The sequence below is a fragment of the Monodon monoceros genome, unplaced genomic scaffold (assembly GCF_005190385.1).
Source record: "Monodon monoceros isolate NGI ecotype Baffin Bay Population unplaced genomic scaffold, NGI_Narwhal_1 Super_Scaffold_11, whole genome shotgun sequence".
In the NCBI taxonomy this organism is placed as follows: Eukaryota; Metazoa; Chordata; class Mammalia; order Artiodactyla; family Monodontidae; genus Monodon; species Monodon monoceros.
The window spans coordinates 1508277-1534355 of record NW_021703767.1 but is presented as its reverse complement, the minus strand read 5'-3'; the positions used below and the strand labels follow the sequence as shown (position 1 = coordinate 1534355).

Sequence of the window (26079 nt, the reverse complement as noted above, 5' to 3'; positions counted from 1 at the left end):
CCAACGCACAGTGAGGCCAAGCCAACCAGAACACTGCAGTCTGGCGCAGAGAAGGGCCCCGCAAGGAGACGGGTGGCTCGGGCTCAAGAAACCCCTGGGCCTTAGGGTGGGAGATGTCTGCTGCTGGTCGCTTGCTTCAAACAGGAGAGCCAGGGACTCCGAGCTCAAAGGTACAGCTGCTTCCCCTGGAGCTCTCTGTACCTGATCCCAGCGCTGCAGGGGTGTTAGGAGGGGGGCTGCTCATTCACACCGATGGGTGCAGAAGCCCATCTTTACCCAGACAGTCCCGCTGTCCTCACTCCCCAAGCAGTCACGTCCACACCGCCCAGAAATGAAACACAAGGAACGCAAAGCACCGTCAACAAAAGCGTGTATTAATCTGCTGACTGGAAACTGGTTAAAGATTAAGGCACTCAGGCTTACGGTCTCCGTGAGGTTACGGTTTTTGGCTGCTCTTAGTACCATTTCAGAAGCTCATGACTACAGTGACGCTCCCAGGGCGGGCTCCGTGCTGTGTGGGAGGACGGCGCCCGCTGTAACGCCTCGCTCTAACGACTCGCACTCACAACCCGGCTCTGCTTTCAGCTCGGCAGCCTCAGGTCAAGAGAGTGACTTTACATCCACACGAACTACCCTGTTAATACAAAGTTCACTGAAGTCTATCACAAAGTTTCTTTTATGAACAAACAGTAGAAAGTAAAAATTTGCAAACTGTTATAAAATACTTAGGAATGTTTCATGATACTTTCATTGCTATCAAATGCCCAAGAAACCAGAGAAATAAGACTAAAGAGTTTGTTAAAGGTTGTTTGTGAAACTTAAAGGTAGAACTGTTAAATCAAACAGATCTGTGTAGCTAACAAGGCACGTGCAACCGTTTGATGACATGTCCTTTGATCACTGGGTCCGCACGAACTCACTCACTTCACGTGCTCGTTCACCCGCCTCCCCAAAGCTCAATGGTTTTCACATTCAAAGCAATTTGGCAACTAGGACTATTTTCAGATTTAAGAAAGGCTGTTCACGGTGACTCCACGGTCTGCTGTCCCTGCCGGGAAGCACTCAAACCATTTAATGCAGTCACGTGTCTTGATCTGGAAGAAAAGGAACCACCACGTGTGGCCACGGAAGGAAGTTCCCAGAACACGGCCGAGACAAAGGAGCAGAGGCCGGAGCTCAGGTTGTCGGCCAAGCAGGACAGCCACCAGCGTCTGTCGTGCGTGGAGATTCCATCAGCGGCCCCGCGGAGCCTGGCCAGTGCAGGCACCTGCCCGCCGGGGGCGGACCTGTGGTCACCCAAGAGCCCTAGGTGACCATCGCAGATGGCAGGGCAGGTCTGATTCAGGACACTCCGCCCCTGGGGCCTGAGGCCTGTGGTCAGCGGGGCAGGAAAGGCAGGCGGAGCCTCTTAGACACGCCCCCCTGCCAGCCACACACCAGCACCTGACCGACTACTGCCCTTCAGAGAGGTTTTATAATTCGAACTTTTACTGGAAAAATATCTTGATGTTCCAGTAAAGAGACACACTAAAAAATCATCCCATAAGTGGCCTGAACTTTGACAGTAAAGCTTTTTGGTGGACTCTTTTAGGTGGGAGAATAAAATCCAAGAATTCTTAAAAAAAGAAAAAAAGACATAAGGTGAGTTAAACTACCGCTCAGTGCTATTCAGTATAGTCAAGGTCAGAAAGCAAACCCTCGTCCAACTGCGTCCTGCACCCTGATGTCAACGGCAAGTCGTCTGTGCTTTTCTGGGGAAATGACAGGGGCTGGGGGGTGGCCCCAAGACGGACTGCAGACGCCCCACTTCCTGCGCGTGGAGCTGCGCGGGCCCGGAAGCAGGGAGATGGTCTGCACTGGCTCGCAGACGGAGCAGAGGCCAGGGATGTGCAGTTTCCTCCCCAAATGAACAACAGAAAAGCCCTGACAGTCTTAATGTCTCAAGTGACTAAATACAGAAATCAGAGAAGAGGGAACAGAAGCTCCCAGGCCTGGGCCTGGAGGGCAGCTTCCCTCCCCAGGGTCAGAGGCGGACGGGGCAGTGGGTCCCTGCTGACCCACAGCCCGAGGAAAGGCGTGGAGACCGCTTGCCGTGCCACGAAGTGCATCTCAGTTGTTCTCGAATCTAGCATATGGGTTTTCTTCTCTAAACAAACCTGAAAACAAAACGGGCCTGATTAGAAATGCACTCAGCCAACAGGAAACGAGGGTCAGAAAGCAACACATGGTGTCTTATATGAAGATTTACTGAGGTCAAAAGGAAGATGGGTATGCTAATAAGCAGGTTCAAACACTACCCTTAACCTTTTCGTGAAAGTCACACCACAGGTGACTTTAAAACTGAAGTGGAATTTATTGGAAACAATATTTCTAAGAAACACAGATCCTAAGAAATAGACTTGTTTGCTGATTCTCTCAAAGGGAAATAAGAAATTTAAAGCCACCGTTTCTTCCCTCAGTGGTTGGCTAAATTATACAGAAGAAAACAAAACAAAACCACCTTACTTTAGATAGACTTATAAATGCTGATTAATTTTCAGAATTAAGGCCACACAAAGAAGGTGACCGTCAGTTTACCTGTGAAGGAGCTAAGTACCCAAAGACTCGGAGTTTTCTCTCTGCATCGTGGAAACACACCCTCTCCCCTCTTTAAACACCTGGACTGTACACGCAACTATCCGGAGCCACTGCAACAAATCTACTTACCACAGGGCTTTGGGGGGTGGGGGACAATGGGGGAAAGCTAAGGGCGGAGGGGAGAACGCCCTTCTGTCAGAGGAACAGGGCGAGCTCAGCCTGCGGGGGTGGGGCGGAGCACAGCTGGCTTTGGGTAAAAAGCTATCACGTGCCAAATACCGAATACTAGCAGTCTTGTTAAGGCCCAGCTCCGGCTCTACTTCTAGTTTAGAGGGAAAACACACAGAAACTGCTTTGTGACAAAGAAACCAAAGGCCTTCTAACGTCAAGAGACGGTTTCGTCTGCGGTGCATTTGGTGTTCATAGGGCCAAGCACCTCCCTCCCCCTCCCACCAGTAGCTCGAAGGTTCCCCACAGCTGAGGCTTCCTTCCAAAGTCCAGGCCACTCAAAGGGCTTTACACAAAGGGCACAAGAGAATTCTATCAGTGCAATTAAAGGGCAACTGACCAGCTCCAAGATAGGAACACAGGGAATCCGTGACTGTTCCAGAAAAGGCCTCGTGCAGGCCAAGCAGAGCAAAGGTCCAGGATCCCATCACTACCTGTGCTATGTTGTGTGTGTGTGTGTGTGTACACGCACACAAGCACACAACCATCTCGTCTTTTATTTACATTAATGTTAAAATCAGATGCCAAAAAGCTTTCCATGATTTCCAAATTTCGTTGGAAACCAAGTGCCAGGGAGCAGAAAACACCAATGATATCGGTGGTTTGAAAATCAGTACAGAGCCAGCTAAACACAAAAGCAGGTTCAGTGCTCTCAAACACCGAAAAAATAGTCCCCCCACTGAAAACCTCACCAAACAAAAGCCCAGAACAGAACCAGGAAACAGCTCCCGGGAAACAAGCGGTCCAAGGCCTCAGTGTGGCTACTGCCGACTCAGTCAGGAGGCGGGCCAGGAGCAACTCCAGCACAAGGGAGAAGGCGGGCAAAGCCCCGCAGGTAAGGGACTCACCCCACCGCAGGGCAAACAAGTCCACAAGGCGGCAAAGGGCGACAGCACTTCACCAGCAAGCAGGTGCCAGGAAGGCCGGCAGAGGCAGAGCACTCGTGGGCCTCGTCTTACGGGCACTGCTCCCCGTGCAGCCCACACCCTATAGCAGAGCCCGCCAGGCGCTGGGCGCGGCCAAAACGGCCAGGCCAGCTCCTGCCGACGGAAATGCAGAGCCAGGCGATTCTCACCGTATTTCCTCCTGATCTCATCATGTCTCGACTTCATCTCTGCTCTCCTAGAAAACACAGAAATCCCTTTCAGCAGCAAATTACAGCGTACATTTCGTGTGTGTGTGTGTGTGTGTGTGTGCGTGTGTGTGTGTGTGTGTGTGTCTGCACGGCTTGTGGGATCTTAGCTCCCCGACCAGGGATCAAAGCCGGGGCCCCTGCAGTGGAAGCGCAGAGCTCTAACCACTGGACCACCAGGGAAGTCCCCACAGTGTAATTCCAACAGCTGTGCCTTTCACTCCATTGTGGCCTCCGGGAGCCAGAGCCGGGTGGTGGCGGCTCTGATGTGGCCACAGCCACGCTCCCACCGGGACAGGCAGGGTGCTGAGCACGGACCCCTTCATTTCAAGGAAAGCAATTCCAATACCCCGTACTGTGACTGAAGACATTTTTTTCCGTATGAAAACGAACCAATCAGCAAAGATCTTACGCTTGGTTCTGAGGATGGTTAGGAGCTCGCAGGAGCCTCGGCCCGGCAGCTGCGGGCTGACAAGCCCCCAGCACCCCCGCGCACACGCCAAAGGGCTCCGGAACCTGGGACGCACGGTCACCAGAGCACTAGTCACACAAAAGGCCCGGTGTGGCCTCGGACAGACAGGAGACCCCAGGCAGAAGCCTTCCTCCTGCTGAGCCCCCGCGGGCTCAGAACCGGACGGGCCTCCAGAGGCCTCGCCGGGCCCAGCCCCTAAGTCCCAGCTGGTGGCCACCGGCCAGGTTCCTGCCACGCGGCTTCCCACCCTCCACGCCACCACCGAGAAGCCCCCTCGGACGCCCGACACGGTCCTGACTTTTCCACGTGGAGAAAGCTGGGACCGAGTAACCGCCCCCCGGGTCGCGGGGCCTCACCGCTCCTCCTGGCGGACCCGGCGCTCCTCTCGCTCCCGAGCAGCCCTCTCCTCGCTCTTGTCCGGCCGCCGGCTCCGCCTCCTCCCGCAGCAGCAGCAGCAGCAGCAGCAGGCGACGCCCAGGAGCAGGGCGCCCCCAAGCACCGACAGGGCAATGATCAGCGCCTCGAAGTTCACTGCCAATGCAAAGGCGCACACTCAGGGCCCCGCCCCCTCCTCGGCGGGGGGACAACGGACTGACGACGACGCCCCCGCCTTCCTCCAGCCTGCTCCTGTGACTGAGTCACCATTTCCATCAACCTGAAGCAACAGGTAGCTCTTCTCATCACCTGATGCTGAAAGGCTGTTTCCAACCTGAGAAACGTTAACAAAACCAGGAAGAGAGAGAAGCTCCGCGGTGCACTCAGCTGCTACAACACTTGAAACTCAATCTCACGCAATCGGATGCTAAGCCCGACGCGGCGTCCGTGATTATCTAAGTCAAAGACCAGAGCCTCCCATCTGCTGCCAACAGGACACACGTCTGCCCGCGCGGGCAGAGCACCAGCTGGAGCTGCGGCCCAGGCCAACGCCCAGGGGCTGGAAAACGGTGACTGTGATTTCCTGTCCAGACCAAACGCACTCAGAACAAGTTGCAATTCTTTCCAACTTCTCTTGAGGATTTACAAATTAAAACCAGTCAGTCGGTACTTTTCCACTCCATTCAAGCCAGAGCTTATCACAGGACAGGCTGACACCTTCCAGTTAGCACCGCCCCGCCCCGCCCCGCCCCGCCCCGCCCCGGACAGCGGTGCGACCATCACAGGACGGCCTCCTGCCGCACAGAGCTCAGAGCTCATAAGCTCGGGTGCCACTGGTCTCTTGGTTGGGGAGAGGTGGGGTGGGCTGGGGTCTGGAAGGTGAGAGCTCTTCCTCGGGTCGGGGAGGGAGACACCAGTGCCCCGGTGCCCCCAGCCCCCCTCAGGATGCCAGTGTGACAGCACTCGCTCTGCCTTCTGAGCTTTGAACCATGTGGTTTTTCCTCCTCTGACCTGTTCTGGAAGTGCCAGAATTGCAAGATACAGTAGTAACAGGAGACTGCCACAAGCAGGTGGCGTAACTTTTTGACTAGAGAACTCGAGAACAATCAACTTTATTTTTATTTACTTTTTAAAATAAATTTATTTATTTTATTTATTTTTGGCTGCGTTGGGTCTTCGTCACTACACGTGGACTTTCTCTAGTTGCGGCGAGCAGGGGCTACTCTTCTTTGTGGTGTGCGGGCTTCTCATTGTGGTGGCTTCTCTTTATTGTGGAGCATGGGATCTAGGCGCGTGGGCTTCAGCAGTTGTGGTGCACAGGATTAGTTGCTCCGCTGCATGTGGGATCTTGCTGGACCAGGGATTGAACCCGTGTCCCCTATGTTGGCAAGTGGATTCTCAACCACTGTGCCACCAGGGAAGTCCCGAGAAAAATCAACTTTAAAAACCGACGAGGGACTTTCCTGGTGGCACAGTGGTTAAGAATCCACCTCCCAATGCAGGGGATGTGGTTTTGATTCCTGGTCAGGGAACTAGATCTCACATGCTGCAGCTAAGAGTCTGCATGCCACAACTCTGGAGCCTGCGAGCCACAACTAAGGAGCCCACGTGCCACAACTAAGAGGCCAGTGAGCCGCAACTAAGGAGTCTGCCTGCCACAACTAAGACCCAGTGCCACCAAAATAAATAAATAAAATAAAATTTAAAAGAAACCAAGAAAAAACAAAAACCCGTGAGACCAGTAAGACAGCTGGCTCTAAAATACATCTACCCCCACAAGAGCTTTTCTGATTAGCAGCTAAACCCAGTTATAAAACAGAAACAGAAATTCCACCATGATGGGAAACTAAACTATGGGCTTATTTCCGAGAAATCTACTCTAGGACGTACTAGACCTGAACAGAGAGAGACACCTGTTCCCAGACGAGGGTTCAAATGGTAAAGATCTTGCTGTTCTCCAACTGAACGTGTGTGTGTGTGTTTTTGTTTGTTTTTTGGCTGAGCTGTGCAGCATGTGGGATCTTAGTTCCCCGACCAGGGATTGAACCCAGGTCCCCTGCAGTAGAAGTGCAGAGTCTTAACCATTGAACCACCATGGAAGTCCCCTGAGCGTATATATTTAAGGTCGTTACAATCACAACCCCAATTCTGCCTAGAACTGGTTAAGATGATTCTACAGTTACTTGTAAGAATAAAAGCACCTGTGGCACAGGGCTGAGTTAGTGTGAGGTGCTGCCCCGACGGGGTGGACCGCAAGGCCCCACCCGCTCCGCTCCCGTGGATGAGGCCCCAGCTCCCTGCAGGCCCGAGGAATAAACCCGACAAGGCCAACGCACCTTCTCTCAGGAACCGTGGGTACCGCACCCTCCTGTTGCTACAAAGTCTGCCCCCCAGCGCCCCTGCTCACCCCCCGTGAGCCCGTGTGCCCCGATGCTGCCTGGAGCGGCATCAACTGGGGCAGCCACGCTTGAGAACCGTGTGGCCCACCGACTAAGGCTAGACGTGAAAGGGGTGCCAGTCAGCAGTGTGCTCCTGAGCGCACGCCCAGGGCGGGCGGGTGTCTGTGTCCAGCCCACGCGGCAGCACACGGCAGCCCGCACACAGCCCGGTGTCCACCAGTGCACCGCAGCGGTCGCCCACGGTGTCCTAAGGGATAGGCGAGCGCTGGACGTGGTCAGTGTGTCTTGCTGAGTGGCGATAACCTGCAGACTCACGTGAAAATTCACTGAGTACACGGGCATTTGTATATGCACAAGTGTACATGCATGTGTGCACGCATGTGTCTGTACTTGCACGTGTGTACGTGTGCGTGTCCTCTGGAGTCCAGGGCCCAGAGAGAAGGAGCGAGGGCTCACGTGTGCACTGTGTTAGAGTCATGCTTCAGTTTAAAAGCATTTTAACAGTTAAGGTCCCAGATGCTGATGGTTGGTTCCCTGGTGCGGGAGCCATCTCTGCGGAACAGACGGGGAGGGAAGGTTCCACGGAGGAGGCGGCCGCCAACATGGAAGCAGACGGCCGTGTGGCCCAAGGAGCCTTTCTGGAGTGAGGGCAGCAGAGGGAATGCCCAGCTGGGAGGACGTGACGGGTGTGCCTGCACATGTACACGCACCCATACACACACACTCCCACAGACACAAACTTCTGCGTTCCCTGGGTTTCAGCTGGTGAAATGAGAAGTGAGTCGTTTCAGACGGAGGCTGACAGATTCTGAGATGGAAATCAATTAGAAAAAAGCCAGATAAAACAGATCCTCACAATTCTCTGCAAGAGCACTGGCTCCTATGACCTGTAGCCAGGCGGCCTCCCGATGGCCCCAAACCTGAAGCCATAAAAAAGGATTAATAAGCCCAACTCATAAAAATGAGCTCCATGTGGCAACACACACCACAAACCAACTTAAAAGGCCACCTAGGAAACAACCTGGGTCTCACCTAGGGATCACTTCCCTTGGAGAAAGAGCAGGGGCAGGGTTAGGGTTAGGGTTAGGGTTAGGGTTAGGGAATGGATACGGTTTAGGGTACAGGTTAGGGTACGACAACGGTTTAGGGTGAGGGTACGTGTTAGGGTACGGGTTAGGGTTAGGGTACGGGCTAGGGTAAGGCTTCCAGTAAGGGTTAGGGTTAGGGGACGGGCTAGGGTAAGGCTTCCGGTAAGGGTTAGGGTTAGGGTTAGGGGACGGTTTAGGGTGCAGGTTAGGGTACGACAACGGATTAGGGTTAGGGTACATGTTAGGGTATGGGTTAGGGTACAACACTGAGACAGGTGCTGACACGCCACCCACATGGCCCCGGGACGTGGGGAGATGCCTGCAGAGCAGAGCCAAGGCCGTAGCCTTCAGGGCAGCCTCCAGACCCGGGCCAGCCACTTTCCCAGACGCCACCACTCTCACCGGCCTCCCCCACCTCCCCACTCCTGGCAGCTTACATTAACTGAGCACAAGCAGAATTTTCAAAATGGCACTGGTTTCGCAAGAAGCCAATGAGAACAGCGACTTACCCCAGCACACGCCCCAGCGCGCAGAGCTCAGCTTGCAGAGAGAGCTGGGCGGCAGGATCTTGGTCACCGGGTAGTCCAAGCACGCCTTGTCAGTGTTGCACCAAAGACACTGCAAGAGGCGATGACAGGGCATCAGACGCGTAAATGCTGAAGGGCAGACGGGCCAGGGTCTGACCTGCGCCAGCCCCGCCAGCCACACTGCTGTCCCCCCTCGGCCCCCTTCCCAACACTGGCTCAACGCCGCCAACCCACCAAGGCCCTCCTCACTCAAACCCCTTCCACCAGGCGCCCTGCCGGCCTCGCGGCCTCCTTGTTGGTCCCCGCCCGGGGCCTCTGCATGGCCTGCTCCCCTCGCCCGGATGCTGCCCTCCCTTCCGAGGCACCACCTTCTAACACCCAGAGCATCCAGGCGTCAGCCGCCTGCAGGAGGGACCGAGCCAGGCATGGTTGGAGTGGTGTCCGCCCACGGTTATCACCCTGTAAAGATGGTAATTTGATCTCTAGGACTGAACCAAGCGGTCTGTCTTATTGCTGGCTGTCTTAAAGATGATTCAACTAAAGCGCAAGGGCATCTCTCCAGAACCGCAGAGCTGGAGAAAACCTGGCAGGTGTGCCCGAGTCCCTGGAATGCACAGCAGAGACCTGGCCAGCACACCAGCCGAGGGGCCCAGAGCCGGGCAGGCACTGGCACAGATGTGAGGTTTGGGTCAACCTAACAACCCGCCCAGGTCAGGACATTCAGGATATTTTCAAGCTTGAAGATAAAGATTTTACTAAGCTTTTTTTCTTTGAAGTTTTAACAGGATGGAAAGTCATGGTATGTTTTGGTCCCAAGTTAGGGTGAAAATCTGTTACAGAAAAATGTTTTAGTGAAACCTGGGGTCCCAGGGCCACTGACACAGTGTCCACTTTGGTGTCTTGTGTTCAAAATGACAAACAGCAGGGAGGCCCTCTTCATTTTGGCCGTTTCAGAATACCTTCCATTTCAGTGGTTCTTTCCGGGCTTAACAATTTCTGGGAAATCCACCATTTTCAAACAGCTCAAGTTTTAAACACCTAATTTTCCATTTTTACATGACAGTTTTACCGAAAGCCATATGAGCTCACTAGGAGGATAAGTTCTCTTTGTGGTGGTGTCATGGCTGTTTGTCACTCTTGTTTTTTAGATTAATGAGGTACACGCACGTGGTGAACAACGCAGGGGTGCCAGCAGATCCTTCCAGAAGCCCGTGTGCATAAAGGATTCGCATGCAGCAGGGTTTGCCCTGGCTTTCATCTGCACTTCTAACCTCACCTGTCTGGGTTCAGAGTGGGGGTCAAGCCTTCAGAGGAGGTGTGCACCCCGCTGTGGTCTGGGCACCCCCCAACCCCACACAAGGAGGGCGAGCACGGGCACTCCAGCTCGAGGCCCTCTCAGCACTGCGAGAGCCCGGCGGGGGCCGGGAGGGCTCCGAGCACACCCGCTGCGTCTCGGGGTCCGTCTGTAAGACAAGAGGCCTCCAAGGTGGAGTGAGCCCCGTGGGAAAGCCCTGGGCACAGGTCAACAGTCGCAGACGAGGGGCTAAACGTGCTCCCGCCTCCCTGGCCCCCACCCTGCTGCCGGGCAACTCTGCTCACGCCTGCGGGCCCCAGGGGCTCACACAAGTTCCGGGCTGTGTGAAACTTACGTGCTTTATTTCAGGAGTGGAAGTAGCATGTGAACAACACTCAAGTGGTATGTGCAGCTTTCACGAGATGGTTTAATATGCCTGAGAAAGGCTGTTAAGAGCCGTCATGAAAAATACCTCCACAAACCCCAGACCACAGAACCCGGAACACACACAAGCGGCCCTGGAGTCAGAGGCAGCGGGTCTGCTTCTGGATCACATGCTGACCCTGTGCTACTTACAGAGACATTCTTCAGGCACTCTTCACAGGTCCTGTTTGTGTTCTGAGAACAACCTGCAGGGGAAAGAACAAACATCACTGAGAATCCTGCGGAGTCAACGCAGGATTGGGGGGGGCAAGTGACGCTCAGAGCCCGGAACAGACGGCCCCTCCCGCGCCAAGCCTTCAAGGCACGCAGACTGGGCCTCTACAAGCAGAGCCCTGGGAGGACACACAAGCAGCACACATGTGGTCCTGACCCCAGGGGTCTCCTGGGAGAGAAGACGGTGCCGCCCAGCAAGGCCAGCCGCCTGCGTCTCGCCTGCATGGTCGCACACCACTGACTGTCTAGTCAGCAGACACCCTGGAACCAGAGGCCACAGCGATGCCAGGCCAGACTCAAGCCAGGCCGTGGCCCCCTCGCCGGTCCCAACCCTGCGGAGCACCCCCTGCACCCCCGGGCACTCTTCACCGCACAGGTGCTACGGGAAGGGCTCAAACCCCGAGCAGCTGACAGCTCTGGAACGCACGCTAAGCAGAAGTGAAGAGCTGGTGTACGAAGAAAGGATTCCAATCCACCATCAAGCAGCTGCCCTTCGCCCCACGCCGCCCCTTAAGACACGCACACACTTGGACGAGGCCTGAGCACATCCCATCAGCCACCAGGGAGGCACGTGAGAATCGCAGTCAGGCCCCACTTCACACCCACCAGAACGGCTGCATTACAAAGACTGACGATGCTAATGGTGGTGAGGACGGGGCGGGCGGGCTCAGCGGCTCAAAAACAAACACGTGCTCCTCCGAGACTCGGCAATTCCACTCTCAGTCTCGTACCCAAGACAAACCAGAACACACGTGCACAGGGACACCTGCACAGGGAGACACGCACAGGGGGCTGATGGCAACTTTATGTATAGGAACAGCTGAGAGCTGAAAATGGCCCAGATGTCCAGGTGCCCCGCATGCCCCTCGGCCTCCCCACTGGTCCTGAGAGCTGCCAGGTGGCTCCCTGGCCAGGGCCTCTGCGCGGCCTGCTCCTCCTACCTGGATGGAGGACCCAACCCTCCCCGGGACCACCTCCTCCTAACACGCTGTACCCAAGGGGCAAGGGGACAGAGGTCGTTGGAGGATGGACAGGGAAACTGGTCCAGTCCTACAGTGGGACATTCTTCAGCCCTAAAAAGAAGTCTACGTCACACATGATGACTCTACAAATCACGTGCGTTGGGGGAAGCCTCCCGCAAAGGCCCGCAGCGCAGGGCTCGGGGATGGGTGAGACTCATCTTCGAGGGCCGAGTGGGGGGAAGGATGGGCTGGGTGGGGCCCCAAGCTCCTGGAGAGGCCTGTTCTGAGGCTTGCAGGAGGTCAGGGTCTCACAGGTGTAACTCACTGGATGGCACACATAGGATTCCTGCACTTCACTGTATGTAAACTTGATCTCAAAAGAAGGAGACGAACACTGAGCTCTTAGTGATGAGGTGCACGGGGAGGAGGTGGGGGCATGCGCGGCTGTAACTTCAAAACGCGAAAGACCTGGTGGTGGGCGGAGGGCCGCTCACTGCCCAGGTCTCCCAACTTCCCTCGACTTTCCAAGGTTTTCCTAATAAAATGCAGGGGGAAAGAGCTTTAGCTTTAAGTTACAACTGTCTTCGTGTTTGCTAAGCAGGACTCACGCAGTGAACTGCTACTAATAAAATGCAGGGGCAAAGAGCTTTAGCTTTAAGTCACAACTGTCTTCGTGTTTGCTAAGCGGGACTCACACAGTAACTGCTACTAATAAAATGCAGGGGCAAAGAGCTTTAGCTTTAAGTCACAACTGTCTTCGTGTTTGCTAAGCAGGACTCACGCAGTGAACTGCTACTAATAAAATGCAGGGGCAAAGAGCTTTAGCTTTAGCTTACAATTGTATTCGCGTTTGCTGCTGCTGTGAAATAGAGGGAGAGCTCTTCTGTTCAACAGCCTTCTACGCTCCATTTTTAAAAACCAAAATCCTCTTTTATCTGAAGTGAAAGCTCCTTCTGTCACAACACGCCATTCTACGGCAGTCGTTATGGAGCAGTACCCTCCTCAGAGCCTCTAGTGGCGTGCTGCTTGGTTCGTGTTCAAGCCGGTCCTAAACTGCTTTACTCCCTCAGCCCCAGGAAGGTGGAGCCAGTTGGCGGCCCCTGAAATACCTCCACTTTTCAGAGTACTGCCGAGAGGGGCCCCGGGGCCCTGTGGACCGGCAGGAGGGAACAGCCCCGAGGACGGTTTCACTCACAAGCCGGACTCGCAGTTCCGTCCACCAAGGGGCTGAGAGAGGACGGCACACATGTTGCCAGGTCTTTGGTCTCCAGCCACTGTCCCCACTAAAAGGAAACGGGTAGAGAAAGGACAACACCGGCCTTGGACAGCTTGCAAGCCAGAAAGTGGCACAAGGACCCAGAAGTCAGCGTGGAGGGGGTCCTCCTTGCCAAAGTGGCACAACTTAACATCAGAGTGAATGAGAGTAATGGACTCTCACCTCCTGAACGCCCATGATTTCACAGGGACACAGAATAAACACGGAAGGACAACTAGCCAAGAGTCTCCGTCACAGTAAACAGGGACACCAAGACCACTGTGCCGTTTGCGGAGGGACAAGACGTTACGTACGGTGTCAGAGCACCCCCCGCCCCGGTTTAATTATACCTGTGAATAGAAAATGGCACCTGAAAAGTGATCAGAGATATTACCAAGACAACCTGTGACAAGACAGCGGCACCAAGTGACAGCAGGTTCCTCTGAGGGGTGCAGGAAGGACAGTCACCCAGTGGCCGAATCCTCCCCAGATGCACCCGAATCAAATCAGAGGAAACCAGACAGGGCCACAAAGGGCCTCTGAGCACAAGGACAGGCTGAGGAGCTATTCCAGGGGAACAGAGGTTGAGAGACATGACACCTAAAAGCAACACGCCAGCCGGGGTCAGAGGACCGAGGACGCTACTGAGGTAACTGGTGATCTGTGTGTACAGTCGTGTGTTAAATCAAGGGTCCGGGATCGTACCAATGGTCACTGTGCAGACCTGACCGTCACGTTCCGGCTATGCCCTTCTTAGGAGATGCACCCTGGTGAATTTAGGGTAAATGGCCACATCACAACTTGCTCTCAAACGGTTTGGTGACAAGAGTAACAGGCAGTGACTTCCCTGGTGGTCCACTGGTTAAGACTCAGCACTTTCACTGCAGTGGCCCGGGTTCAATCCCTGGTCAGGGAAGGAAGATCCCACAGGCCGCCAGGCACGGCCAATAGAAACAGAAGCAAGCAGACACAGACAAGGAGCAGCAAAGCAAATATGGCAAAGGCTGGAAGAACAGAAAGGGACTCAGGAGTTCACTGTACCAGTTACTCCTTCAACTTTTTCTGCTAAAGCGCTGGGCAGGGAGGTATGGCGGGGACCCGCACGACGCCTACCACACCCCTACCACACGCATTCTCGAGTCCTTCTGAAGCACTGTGAGAGAGGCCCCAGGCAGCAGGTGCTAAAGCATGGGAACTTTTTCTCACGCCTCTCCAATTTAAAAGTCTGTGTGATAACTGGCCTTGCGTGAACTAACCTAACCAACATCGGCTCCAAGATACACACCATAAACCCGTCCACCCTGGGCTCTCTGGGTCACGGGCCAGATGAGTCAACAGAGAGGCTGGGAACCGGGCAGGTCCTCAACCCGGAAACGCCAAGGTTCAACAGCCCTCCCAAAGTCAGGTCAGAGCCGAGACAAGGTAGTTCCCTCCTCGCCCTTGAAAACACCAGGGTGCTTTTCGTAGTAAGACAGGGAAATCCGTTAACCATTTGCAGCTGCTTCAGGGACGGGGCGTCAGCAGTCACTCACTGCATCTCATCTCATCCCAGAAACAGAAAACTTCGTGCTGAAAGCCAGAGACATGTACACATCTGGCCTGAGTTTCCGAGGGCTAACGCTGAATGCCACTGTCCTGACTTCGGAAGGCCCGTGGCCGGGACTCTTCAGCTTGGACTCCCCTTACCAATGACTAGAGAACCTTAAGTCTCATGCTCTTAGGAAACTAAGTTAAAAAAAAAAAAAAGGTTCTCAGGACACACTAACCCATGAAACATTTGAGTTCCTTCCTAAACTGCTTAAGCACAAAAGGACACACTAGTGTGTGTAAAGAGGGATGTTTTAAAGAAACAAGGAAGTGAGTCAGTATATTTACCGTGGAACACAACAGGCCAGAGGGCGGCCTGCACTCAGCGGCGCCCTCAGCAGTGGAAAAGCCCCAGAACCGGGCACTATGGCCATGCCGCACGGTGACAGGGCACAGAGTGCCCGCACTGTCAATTTCACGCGAGAAACGAGGCAGAAAGCTCACCTAGACAAAAAGTCCTGGCTATCCCACCGCCTCAGCAGAAAAGGGGGAGTGAGGAGGGCAAAGGGCAAAGGCTCGGACCCGTGCACACACCCCATGCCCCACAACCTGCCTGGAAGCCCCCGTTCTCTGCAGCAAGACCGCTGTAAGGAGCCCCCGCCCCCAGCTACCCCGGCCACCACCAGCTCCTCCGGACCCCTCTGTTTAGGACAAGACTGAGGTCCCTTTAGGGGCTGCCTTCCCTCTAGATGTAAAGGTGAAACTCTGGGGTGGAGTCTGACCCCACACCCAATTAAAGCGGGGTCCAAAGTCCATGAAACTTCTTTAATTCAATGAACTTCCCTCTGAAGATCTTCAACACCTTGTTGGTTCCTAACATCTCCCCACCACCCAAGTGCACAGTAAAGACAGACGTTAGACATGGCTGGGTTTGGACCGGTATGATGCTCTCTGAATTCACACACCCGTGATGGTTAATTTTATCTGTCAGATTGACTGGGCTAAGGGATGCCCAGAGAGCTGGTAAAACACTTTGGTTTTTTTTGTTTGTTTTTTTTGTGGCCTTGCCGTGCAGCTTGCAGGATCTTAGTTCCCCAACCTGGGATGGAACCCGAGCGCGCGGCAATGGAAGCGCAGAGTCCTAACCACTAGACTGCCAGGGAATTCCCAAAACACTGTTTCTGGTAGTGTCCGTGAGGGTGTTTCCAGAAGAGACGAGCATGAGTTGGTGGACGGATGAAAGCGCCTGGCCCTCTCCAAGGTGGGTGGGCATCACCTAACCAACTGAGGGCCCGAACAGAACAGAAAAGCAAGGAAGGAGGAGTCTGCTCTTTGTGTGAGAGCGGAGACGTCCACCTCCCCCTGCCCTTGGGCCTTCAGGTGTAGACTGGGCCGTATCCCCCGGGCTCCCCACTGCCTGGCCTTGAGGTGTGGCCTGCGCTACACGCCAGCTCTCCCCAGCTCTCCCGGAAAGCAGACGGCAGCTCATGGGGCTCCTCGGCCCCTCGGTCACGTGATCCAGTCCCTCATAATAACTCTTTCTCTATAGCTACGTATATCCTGTTGGTTCTGTTTCTCTAGAGTGATTTTTCCTAATACACACAGCATCCTTGCGAGGAAAACAAAGCCTCTTAAATAGTGTAGTCACATTCCTGCAGCATGACAAGTGGTAAGGTCTCACAGCAAGCCCGGTCTCAGTGTGGCTAGAAGAAAAGCCACTTTTCTCCTGAAATACTAGAATTAGAGTCCAGTTTCACTCCCAAACTGTCACAGGACATGCCCACTCACAGAAGTCTCTGCCCTTAAGTCCGGGGCTAGGGCAGGGTGAAAAGCTGGCAGTCAAACACACCTGGGGCGCTTCCTGACACACCCACTTTAACAATGCACAGCCGGCGGCCACCAAGGAGAGGTTCTCGGGCGACTGAGGACTCTTGGCTCTCAGCCACCCAGTTTGGTAAAAAGCACTCACACCACATTTGTGCTGAACAATCCATCTGGGCCGAAAGTTCCCTACTCTGTGTCCCTCGACTCTGCATTAACGAATAGTATCACAAACGTACACACAAGTAGGCCTAGAAGGCGATGAGAAAAAACTCAAGTAGTCCTGCCCTGGAACCGACACCCCATGAGGTCACAGAGAGGAAAGGTGCTTTGCTGTGCTAAACAGAAGGTAACGAAGCCGCAGCTAACTGGCGCTGAGAAAGCCCCCGGCCCCTCAGGCTGACCCAGGTCGGTTAGCCCACCGGCCCGAGGCTCGATTCCCCCACACTAGCGACCACGCGGGGATGCCACACACAGCAGCCAGATCAAACGCTCCCAAGATCCCCAGCAGCCTGCAGACCACCTACAGGAAGCCACCCTCCAGCACCAGCGCTTCTGGAACTGCTGGGCCCTTAGGTCATGCACTCCCCTCACCACCACCCCCTGATTCTTAACTGCCGTTTCCTGGTCAGGCCCCCCAGGAACTCGTCGCCTCCACTTGCCGGTCACCACCGTGGGCCCGGCACCTGGCACAGGTAGTTAGTTACTGAGGACAGGGGGGATCGCCTAGCAAGGCCGCCCACCTGCCCACGCAGCGCGGGCCTGCAGAGCCCAGGAACCAGCGGCAGGGCGGGCTCAGCCCAAGCACCGGCCGCTATCCCTGGAGCTCCTCGGAGGGGCCTACTCCGCACGGTGGCGGGTGTAGGGGCCACATACAGGCCTCCTCGAAGCGAGCAGGGCCCCCAACACACCAGCCGCGCCCGCACAAGGGCCCGGCCCCTGGACTCCGGCCGCCGACCCGCTGTGGGACAAGCGAGCTCCCCAGCTCTGCTTTCGACCCCGAGTCCACACCCGAGACGGCTCTTTCCGAGGGTCGTGGCGCCGCTGCGCTCGGCCAGGCCGACGCCGCGGTCCCGGACCACCCCGCATGCTGAGCCAGGACAAAGGGCCGGCCCACCGCCGTCCCCGAGCCCCGCCGCCCCAGGCTGCGGACCGACACTCGGGTGGCCCCCCGGCCGCAGACCGCGCGGGCCCGGAGCAGCGACCCAGAGCGGCTGCGAGCCCCTGCCCTCCGCGCCCCATGACCCCGACACCGCGCCCCCCCCCCCCCCCCCCCCGCCGCGCCCCCGCCCCGCACCCCCGGCCCCCCCGCCCCCGAGCCCGCCGGCTGCCCTCACCCTGCGCGGCGGCCGCCGGGAGAAGCAGCAGGAACAGCGCGGCGCCGCCGAGGGCCAGTCCCCAGCGTAGAGTCGGCCCGCGGACCCTGCCAGACGCCATGGCGGCTGCGACCCCGCCAGTCGGTCGTCGTCCTCGTCTGCCGGACGCGCAGCACCTCGGACCCCGGCCAGGCGCCTCCGCCCGGAAGGGCCGCGCGCCGGAGGCGGGCGGGGCGGCGGACGGGCCAGTGGGGAACAGGGGCCCGCCCCGCGCCGCTCGCGGTCCCGCCTCCCGGCGCGCGGGTCAGTGCGCCTGCACGGCGGGAAGGGGGCGGGAAGGGGGCGGGCCGCGGGGGGGCCGCTGAGGCTCAGTGCGCTTGCGCGGTTGGGAGGGGTGCTACGCGACCTTGACCCTAAAGGGGTGGAGGAGCGCTCAGCGAGTGGACGGGAGGCCTTGCTTTCTGGCTTGGTCCCGCGGGCCTCGCAGAGCCAGCACGCTGGGGCCCTGACCCCCGCCCGGAAGACCTCCGACCCGGAGGTCACCTCCCCCGAGTCGGGGCTCGGGCCGCGGGGAGGGAGCGGGCGGGCGGAGGCCGACTCCTGGGAGGTCTGCTGGACCCCGGCCCCGGACAGCGTCATGGAATGATAAAAACATATACTGCGGGAGTCCAGTTGCTTTCTTTTTAAGATTGTGTTTCCATAGCCAAAGTACAGTGGGGCTTTGGGTATTGTATAGGGAAGCCAGGGATACTTCTCCTAAGCTTCCTGGGGTCACTGGCTTGTGGCTTCCTGGACCAGCCTGGTAAGACCACCTTCCCGGTAGCAGCAGTGCTGGGATCAGGGGTGGGCCGTCCGTCACGGGGGAGGTGTCTGCCATCTTTGACCTAATCCAGGGCCCCAACGTCACTTACTGGGTCGTGTTCCACTGCTGTCCCACACCTACCTCAACTCTTGAGGGCTGCGGTGAAATCCGGGCAGTGGGCTTTGCAGTCCAGTACGGAATCTAGCTGACCCCGGCGAGGTAGGTGTGGTGCAGACTGATCAGAGCATCCCTCCCTCTCAGTGTGCTGGGATTCAGCGGTGTGGCATTTAAAATCTTCCGTACTTGCTCTCCCCGAGACGGCCCCAACTGGTTGGAATGTAACTGGTCCTCAACCCCCAGGGTCAGTGTGGAAAGACTTTTCTCGGCCAGGAGGACACAGTTGGTTGCAGTGTATTTGTGCCTCTGCGATGTGCAGGGACCAAAGGCAAAGTGACCTCATCCTGCCCCGCTGCCAGATGTGGAAAACTGGGTCCAGCAGGGTGCCTGCGGAAGGTCATAGGGCCAGGAAAACAGCGCATCAGGACTGTGAGGCTGGCATCCCAGCCCCGCCAGTTCCTACCTCCATGACCTCCGCTTCCGTGCGCTTCAGCGGCACAGCTCAGCTCACAGCACTGCTGACCATCACAAGGTCATGGGGTCACGCACAGAAAGGACCCGAGGGCTGCAGGTTGGGGCCCAGTGTTAAGCGTCCCTGAGCCTGGGGCTCCTGCACACAGTGACTGCACATCTGTGACGTCACACCAGTGTGGATGTCCAATGTTTTAACAAGCATGCCTTCAACTTGCCTCTGGCTCTTTGTAGAGGGACAAAGTTCCTTCCTGTTCATGTGAGGCAGCAAAGGGCCCTTGACTGCAGTAAGCTGTGTCTGCCCTACATCCTCCAGTTCAAATACTTCTTATCTCCCTTTGGTTTGGATCTTCTGTTATAGAAAAAGACGTTTAAAGACTCATTTGCCACTGGAACTGGAGTAAACACCAGCCCGGGATAAACAACAAGGTCCTACTGTACAGCACAGGGAACTATATTGAATATCCTGTGATAAACCATAATGAAAAATAATATAAAAAAAGAATGTCTATATGTTTATAACTGAGTCACTTGTCTGTACAGCAGAGATTGGCACAACACTGTAAATCAACTAGACTCCAATTAAAAAAGTTTTCTTAAAAAAGAAAGTTTTGGAATTAAAAACAAAAACACCAGCCTGGGCTTAGAACTATGGCCCCAGAAAGCAACATTTTTTCATCGTAACAGCCACACAACAGCCATGTACTGGCATTTGAAGGACATTGGACATTTGTAAACATTAACCAAGACACAGTGAACGCTACTGCATCTCAAACAGTGCCATCAGCAATGGCATTTTAAAATACAACTGAGCTGTGGGACAATTCAACAATGAGGAAGTTCAAAAAATACTCAGGGGCTTCCCTGGTGGTGCAGTGGTTGAGAGTCCACCTGCCGACGCAGGGGACACGGGTTCGTGCCCCGGTCCGGGAAGATCCCACATGCCGCGGAGCGGCTGGTCCCGTGAGCCATGGCTGCTGAGCCTGCGCGTCCGGAGCCTGTGCTCCGCAACGGGAGAGGCCACAACAGTGAGAGGCCCGCGTACCGCAAAAATAAATAAATAAATAAATAAAAACAACTCAGTAACTAGAGCCCAAGTCCCTGTTTGAAAAGGGGGAGGACGGGACAGCATTATTTAACTTGACACATTCGATTGTCAAAGAGCTTCAAGCTAATAGGAAAGACCCAAAACCACACAGGATGAGAAATACGAAATACAGTGACTTTCCAGAGAAACATATGAGTATTCTGTTTGCAATCTGAAATTAAAAAAGAATGTATGGTCTTTCCAGAACAGTGGTTAAGGGATGAGATTTGATACAGTTCGTGGTGTTAACTCAGGAGGAGTGTCCAACGGCAGCACCATGGACAGGGCTGTCCGGGGGTAGACCGGCCACGGTGGGCTGAGGCCTGAGCCCAGCTGGTTCTGGAATTCCAGGGCCCCCGCCCCTGGAGTGTGCATATGGGAATCACACAATTCGGGCCTTTCACCTGAGTTGTTTTTATTTGGTGGTTGAGTGTGCCATCTGATTTTTTCATCATTGTTAGTACATTCTTTAGTAAGTTAAAGAATTACTTCCAGAAAGGCTGTGTAAAAAGATCGAAGCGTCTACCTGGGCCGGTCACATTTTAACCACCGTGATCATTAACACTGCGGAGAGCTCATTTGCAGCTCAGCTGAGGACAAAGGGTGCACTTGAGGGCCTCAGAGTTTGGAGGTGCCTCGGAGGGATCTGGAAAGGTCTGTGGGTGCTCTCAGGCCAGGGGGGCAGCGGAAGGGATGGACAGAAGCAGAGGACTGTGCCGACAGGCCAGAGCCCATTTTCTGTGGTTGGGTTAAGAGATGCATGCACCGTGCATGCACCCAGGGTATGAGGATGGCTCCAAGGGGGCTGCAATTGGGAAGGGCTCCCTGGTCCCTGCCAGGTTGGACCTCTTGGAGCCCAGGGATTTGCCCTGGACTGAGACACAGAAAACTCTGCCACCTGCCCCCTCCCACATGGGCAGTCAGGACCCTCAACGCACTTCCTCTCAGGGACGGGGAAGGGGGCTCTTGTGACCCCTTCCTTCACCTGCACTTTGACAAGACAGAAAACTTAATTCTTTCAAAGTCATGCAGCCAGTGAGAGGCAGGGTGGATGGGTGGGGGGGGGTAGGGGGGCGGGAGGGGAGAGCCCTCTGAGCCTTCTCCTGAGGGGGCACCACCCCCTGTACCCACAGTACCTGCAGCCCCCATGCACAGAGGCACCCTTATGTCCAGAATTAGGCCTCCATCTGCTTGCTTCACCTAACTATACACAAACTATAGAGTGGATCAGAATCACCTGCAGGACTTGCCAAAACTCAACTGTGGAACTCAAGCCTGTCCCAGAGCCTCTCATTCAGCAGGTCGGGGGCCAGGCCCAGCCTGGTGAAGCTGAGCCTGCTGGCTGAACCAGCCTTTCAGAAGCATGGTTCTGGGCCAGGGGTGTCTCAACCTCAGCTGCCATCACCTGAAGTCCATTTAAAAGTGTCAATGCCAGTGCTCTCAGACAGACACACACACACACACACGCACGCACGCACACACCAGCAAGGCAGTCAGAACTTGGTGGGCAAGGTGTTGTTTACAGCTCCCCAGGCACAGGCTGCTGAGACCCTGAGCTGGGAAGTGCTACTCTGCAAGGGCAATGATAAGGCACCCACTATTCTAGTTCCTCAACTGCCCAGGTGGAGAGCCCCAGGTCCCATACAGTAAAAGACCCTCAGCAGTTAGAATTTAAAACAAAAGTAGCGGACTCAAAGCCAGATGCCCTCCAGATGTGCCCATTCGCAGGTCTGCTGGGGGCCCAGAGGGTGGTGTGATACTGTGATTAATAAGAAATATATATTTCATCTTCATCTGTTCAAGGCACAGAGCTCCTAAAACCCTTGGAATTTCCCAAGTAATCAGTGATACAAGAGTGTCTTTGTTATTCATTAACAATCCCCTTTCAAGCATATCTGAGTTTGCTCGTGTGGTGACCTTTGGAAAGCAGCTGTGGATGGGGTCTGGTTGCCTGGGGAACTTCCAGTCTCCTCTGCATCCCCTGCCTTCAGGGAGGGGAGAGGGGCTGGAGTGCTTTGATCAACTATGCCTACGCCTGTATAATGGAACTTCCATAGATACCCAGAAGCACCGTGTTCAGGGAGCTTCCAGTGGGGGGGGGGGGAGAGTGGGCTCAGAGGGCTTGGGGGCCCTGTGCCCCTTCCCCATCCCCTGCCCTGTGCACCTCTTCATCTAGCTGTTCATTTATTACAAAAATAAACTGGTAATCTAGTGAGTAAACTGTTTCCCAGTTCTGTGAACCCCTCTTGCAAATGAACCGAATCTCTGATCTATAGCTGCTCCGTCAGAAGCACAGATGACAACCTGGGATGGTCAAGGGACGGGGGGTGGTCTTGTGGGACTGAGCCCTTAATCTGTGAGATCTCCAGGCAGATGGTGTCAGAATGGAGTTAAATCTGTGGGAGTCTGACCAGTGTCCTCAGAGAACTGTGTTAATTGCTTGGTTGTGTGGGGAAAACACACGTACCAGAGATGGCCCACCATCCAGATTTGCCCAGACTTCAGGGTTTCCCGGGCTAAGGGACTTTGAGGGTTAAAACCATGACATCCCTCGGGAATTCCCTGCCGGTCCAGTGGTTAGGACTCCGCGCTTCCACGGGCTCATCCCTGGTTGGGGAACTAAGATCCTGCAAGCCACAGGCGTGCCCCTCCCCACCCACAAAAAATGGGATATTCCAGGGCCTCCCTGGTGGCGCAGTGGTTGAGAGTCCGCCTGCCGATGCAGGGGGCGCGGGTTCGTGCCCCGGTCCGGGAAGATCCCACATGCTGCGGAGCGCCTGGGTCCGTGAGCCATGGCCACTGAGCCTGCGCGTCCGGAGTCTGTGCTCCGCAACGGGAGAGGCCACAACAGTGAGAGGCCCGCGTACCGCAAAAAAAAAAACAAAACCAAACCAGAAGGTGAATGTGGACACCGCCGAAGCTGGAGGGTGCGGCTCAGGACGTTTTTTCTGGTCCACGGGCTTGTGCTGCTGGAGGAAGAAGGGCACTCGCCTAGCTGGAGTTTTGGGGACCAAGGGGCATCAGGAGGGAATTGCACCCCAGTTGTAACAGAGGGAATATGGTCATTAAGTGTCTGTGGATGCGGATGCACAGGAAGGGCACGGGGACTGCACGCAGGGGACCCCAGAGGAAGGAGCCGTTTGGGGGACAGTATGAGACTCCATTGGATGTGCCTGTGCGACATGGCGGGGGGGGGGCGGGGCGCGTCTGCAAGGGCTTGGGACCGGAGTGGGGACCTGCGGCCTGCAGACCACGTGTGAGGAGGGGCTCGCCTTCTGGGGGTCATGGAGGGAAGGGTCAAGGCTAGGAACGTGCACAGCCATCCACATTTACAAGGTGGGGAGACTGGATGACCTGCAGCCCAATGTTGTCTGCAAGTGATTCCATTTTGTTCAATTGGGTTTTAACATTTTGGAAAAATAGAGCCTGATTCTTCGCCTAGGTGTGGGAGGATGCAGCACCACTAAGGTGACAGAAGGTTAACCTTTGGTTATTCTGTTTTAAACCCGCTTGTTTATGGACAGGGCAGGAAGGAGGGATGCCAGGGGCGCTAGAGTGATGGGCAACAGGCGGGAGCACCCGTGGGCCTTAGTCACACTCCTCGCTTGGTGCGTGGATGGAGAGGCGTAAGAGGCCTTAGGTGGGATGAGGCGACACAGGACGAGACAGGACAGGGTGCTGACATCCAAGCAGCAGTGAGTGGGCTCGAGCAAGGAAGGCAGAGCTTCCCCCCCGCAGGGGACCAAGCAGCAGCGAAAGTTATCACCTGCGGGAGTGTACAGGGTGAGACGGTCACTTTTATTTTTTTAAACCTCGCTCTCAGTCCTGGACCACGTGCTTTTCTGTCTCAGTGGGCATCGTCTATCATTTTACACTGGCTGTGAGGCCACCCTCTGTGTACCTCCAGGAGGGCAGTGAGGGTCTCTGCTTCTGCCCACCGCTCTCTGCACAGAGACGGGCATAGGCAGTGCTCTGTAAGCGCACGTGCAGGCTCTTAACCACTGAGCCGCCAGGGAAGGCCCTGAACTGATGTGTTTTTAACAAAGAGTTATGCTGGGGTTTTAATAAAAAATTATACATTTTACGGAAAAAAATAAGGGGAAATACCATCTGAAACTATGTCTATGCACGTGAATGAATATTCACAAACATGCAGCCCGTGCTCACATCTGTGTGCGTCTCTCAGGTCTGTGTAACATGAGGAAAGAGTCAGCACTGGCAAGGCTGCAGAGAATGTTAACATACTGGAATAGAGCCCTTTCCTTGGGGACCCAGGACCGCCCCACCCTGACGGGCCCTCACGGGCCACACCCGCACCCAGACCCACACAGAGCCTGCAGAGGTTGGCAGACACGCACATGGCTAGGTGATCACGCTGGGACCTGCCACCTACTACCATCACACGGGATCACCTTGACCTCCAGGTCACCCCAGGAAACAGCCCGTGAGAAACACACTTATTTAAACTCTCTTCCACTCATCACCCAAGAGCGGGTGTAGACAGCCGAGAGCGTGACAGACGCCCACTTTCCCATCTTGCCTCGGCCCCGTTCAAGCTCTGCAGGGGGACCCCCTTTGCTGGGGCCGTCCCCTGTCTTCTGAAAGTTGCCTAGGAGGTGGAGCCGGGACAGGGACAGAGAGGGGTTTGCACGGCCAACAGGTGAGGAAGGAGAAAAACAGAACCCTGAGCCACGGCCCAAAGTCTACACGGACCCTCGGAGTGTGTGAAGAGCAGTGGAGGTGGGGCACAGAGCCCGGCTCCCAGGGAAGCCCCTGCGGAAGGGTTATTAATTTTTTCTGTACACGTGATTGGGGGCAGCACGATCAATGGGGTGTAATTTTACACTCTGAGAAGTTCACACATAAATAAATCTGTGCCACCTTTCATCAGGCTGCTGTGTTAATTTTTACAAAGGACAACACACGTCTAACCTTACGGGACAACACACGTCTAACCTTACGGGGCAACACACGTCTAACCTTACGGGATGCGAGCAATTCCTTCTTCGAGTTGCTATCAAAAGTCACTCATGTCAGAAGGGGGAGGCTGGCCCTTCTGATGAGTCCCTAGAATTATCTGGCCGCATCTGTCATTCTGGGGGCAGGAAAAACGGTGGACTTTCAGTTAGTGGTGAAGTTGTCAAGTGTCGTCAGCCAAGTCCACCGGGCGACGGGGTCACGGGCGGCCTGCTGGAGGGGACGTGGCGTGGGGTGCTCCCACCTGGGCGGTGCAGGAGGCCCCGTCTTCACCAAGCAGCCCTAACCCTCAGCAAACTTAGGGTTCATGACTGTCGTGGTGGCGCTCTTGAAAAGGGGGTTGTCCTGGTGAGAAAAGCAAGCGTGACTTGTCAGCGCAGGGAGGAAGGCGCTGGGCTCCGGGGACGCGCTGCGAGGGTGGGGGGAGGCAGGCTCGTGCTCCCGTGGGCGTGCCCTCGGCGCAGAGGGTGGGAGGCGCGCCCTTGCGGGGGCCCCGGGGCCACTCACGTTATTCCACTGGGACTTTAGCTTCTCCTTCTCGAAGCGCTTGTACTCCCTGAGGTCACTCAGGTGGGTCAGGACCTTCCAGATGCCCAGCAGGAGGATGCCGACGAGCACGACTCCTGCCACAGTGCTCCCCACGATGGCGGCGATGTTGGGGCCCTTCACGCACTCTAAGGCAAGGAGGCACACACACCGGGGCGTCAGGCCCGCCCCGTCCCTGCACGGTGTCGGGGCTCCGCTGCTGGCCCTCAGCGACAGGTAGTGAGCAAACTGGCCCCGGCCCCGGCCCCGGCCCCCAGCCAGGGAGGGTGCAGAGTTGGGCACAAGGCCAGGCCATGTGGTTCCAAATGAAATTGAGAGGCCCTTTGTTCATGGAGAAGGAAAGGGGGCCGAGGTGGCCAGTAAGTAACCAGGGCCAGACCCTGGCCTCCCACCTGGACAGCCAATGACCCAATCACCGGAACCTAGCCTAACCCACGTTGGATCACAGT

The 26079-nt window shown here is 55.7% G+C and overlaps 2 protein-coding genes across 9 annotated transcripts in view; both read right to left on the bottom strand.

Annotated features, from left to right (window-relative positions):
* Positions 1-353: 353 nt before the first annotated feature.
* Positions 354-17864, bottom strand: PTTG1IP (PTTG1 interacting protein). Its single transcript, XM_029214781.1, has 6 exons — positions 17652-17864; positions 10669-10721; positions 8781-8889; positions 4766-4940; positions 3881-3927; positions 354-2156 (listed from the first exon to the last, which is right to left on the bottom strand). Exons 1-6 carry the CDS (start codon positions 17749-17751, stop codon positions 2110-2112), a joined length of 531 nt encoding a protein of 176 aa, XP_029070614.1. The 5' UTR covers positions 17752-17864; the 3' UTR covers positions 354-2109.
* A 6020-nt stretch (positions 17865-23884) lies between these two features.
* Positions 23885-26079, bottom strand: part of ITGB2 (integrin subunit beta 2) — a 41050-nt gene continuing 38855 nt past the window's right edge. For all 8 annotated transcript variants that reach the window (XM_029215361.1, XM_029215358.1, XM_029215363.1 and 5 more), the window contains 2 exons: positions 25592-25758; positions 23885-25429 (listed from right to left, as the gene is read on the bottom strand). In XM_029215361.1, coding sequence (XP_029071194.1) covers positions 25367-25429; positions 25592-25758 — 230 coding nt within the window. In that variant the 3' untranslated portion in view covers positions 23885-25366. The remainder of the gene's footprint in view (positions 25430-25591; positions 25759-26079) is intronic.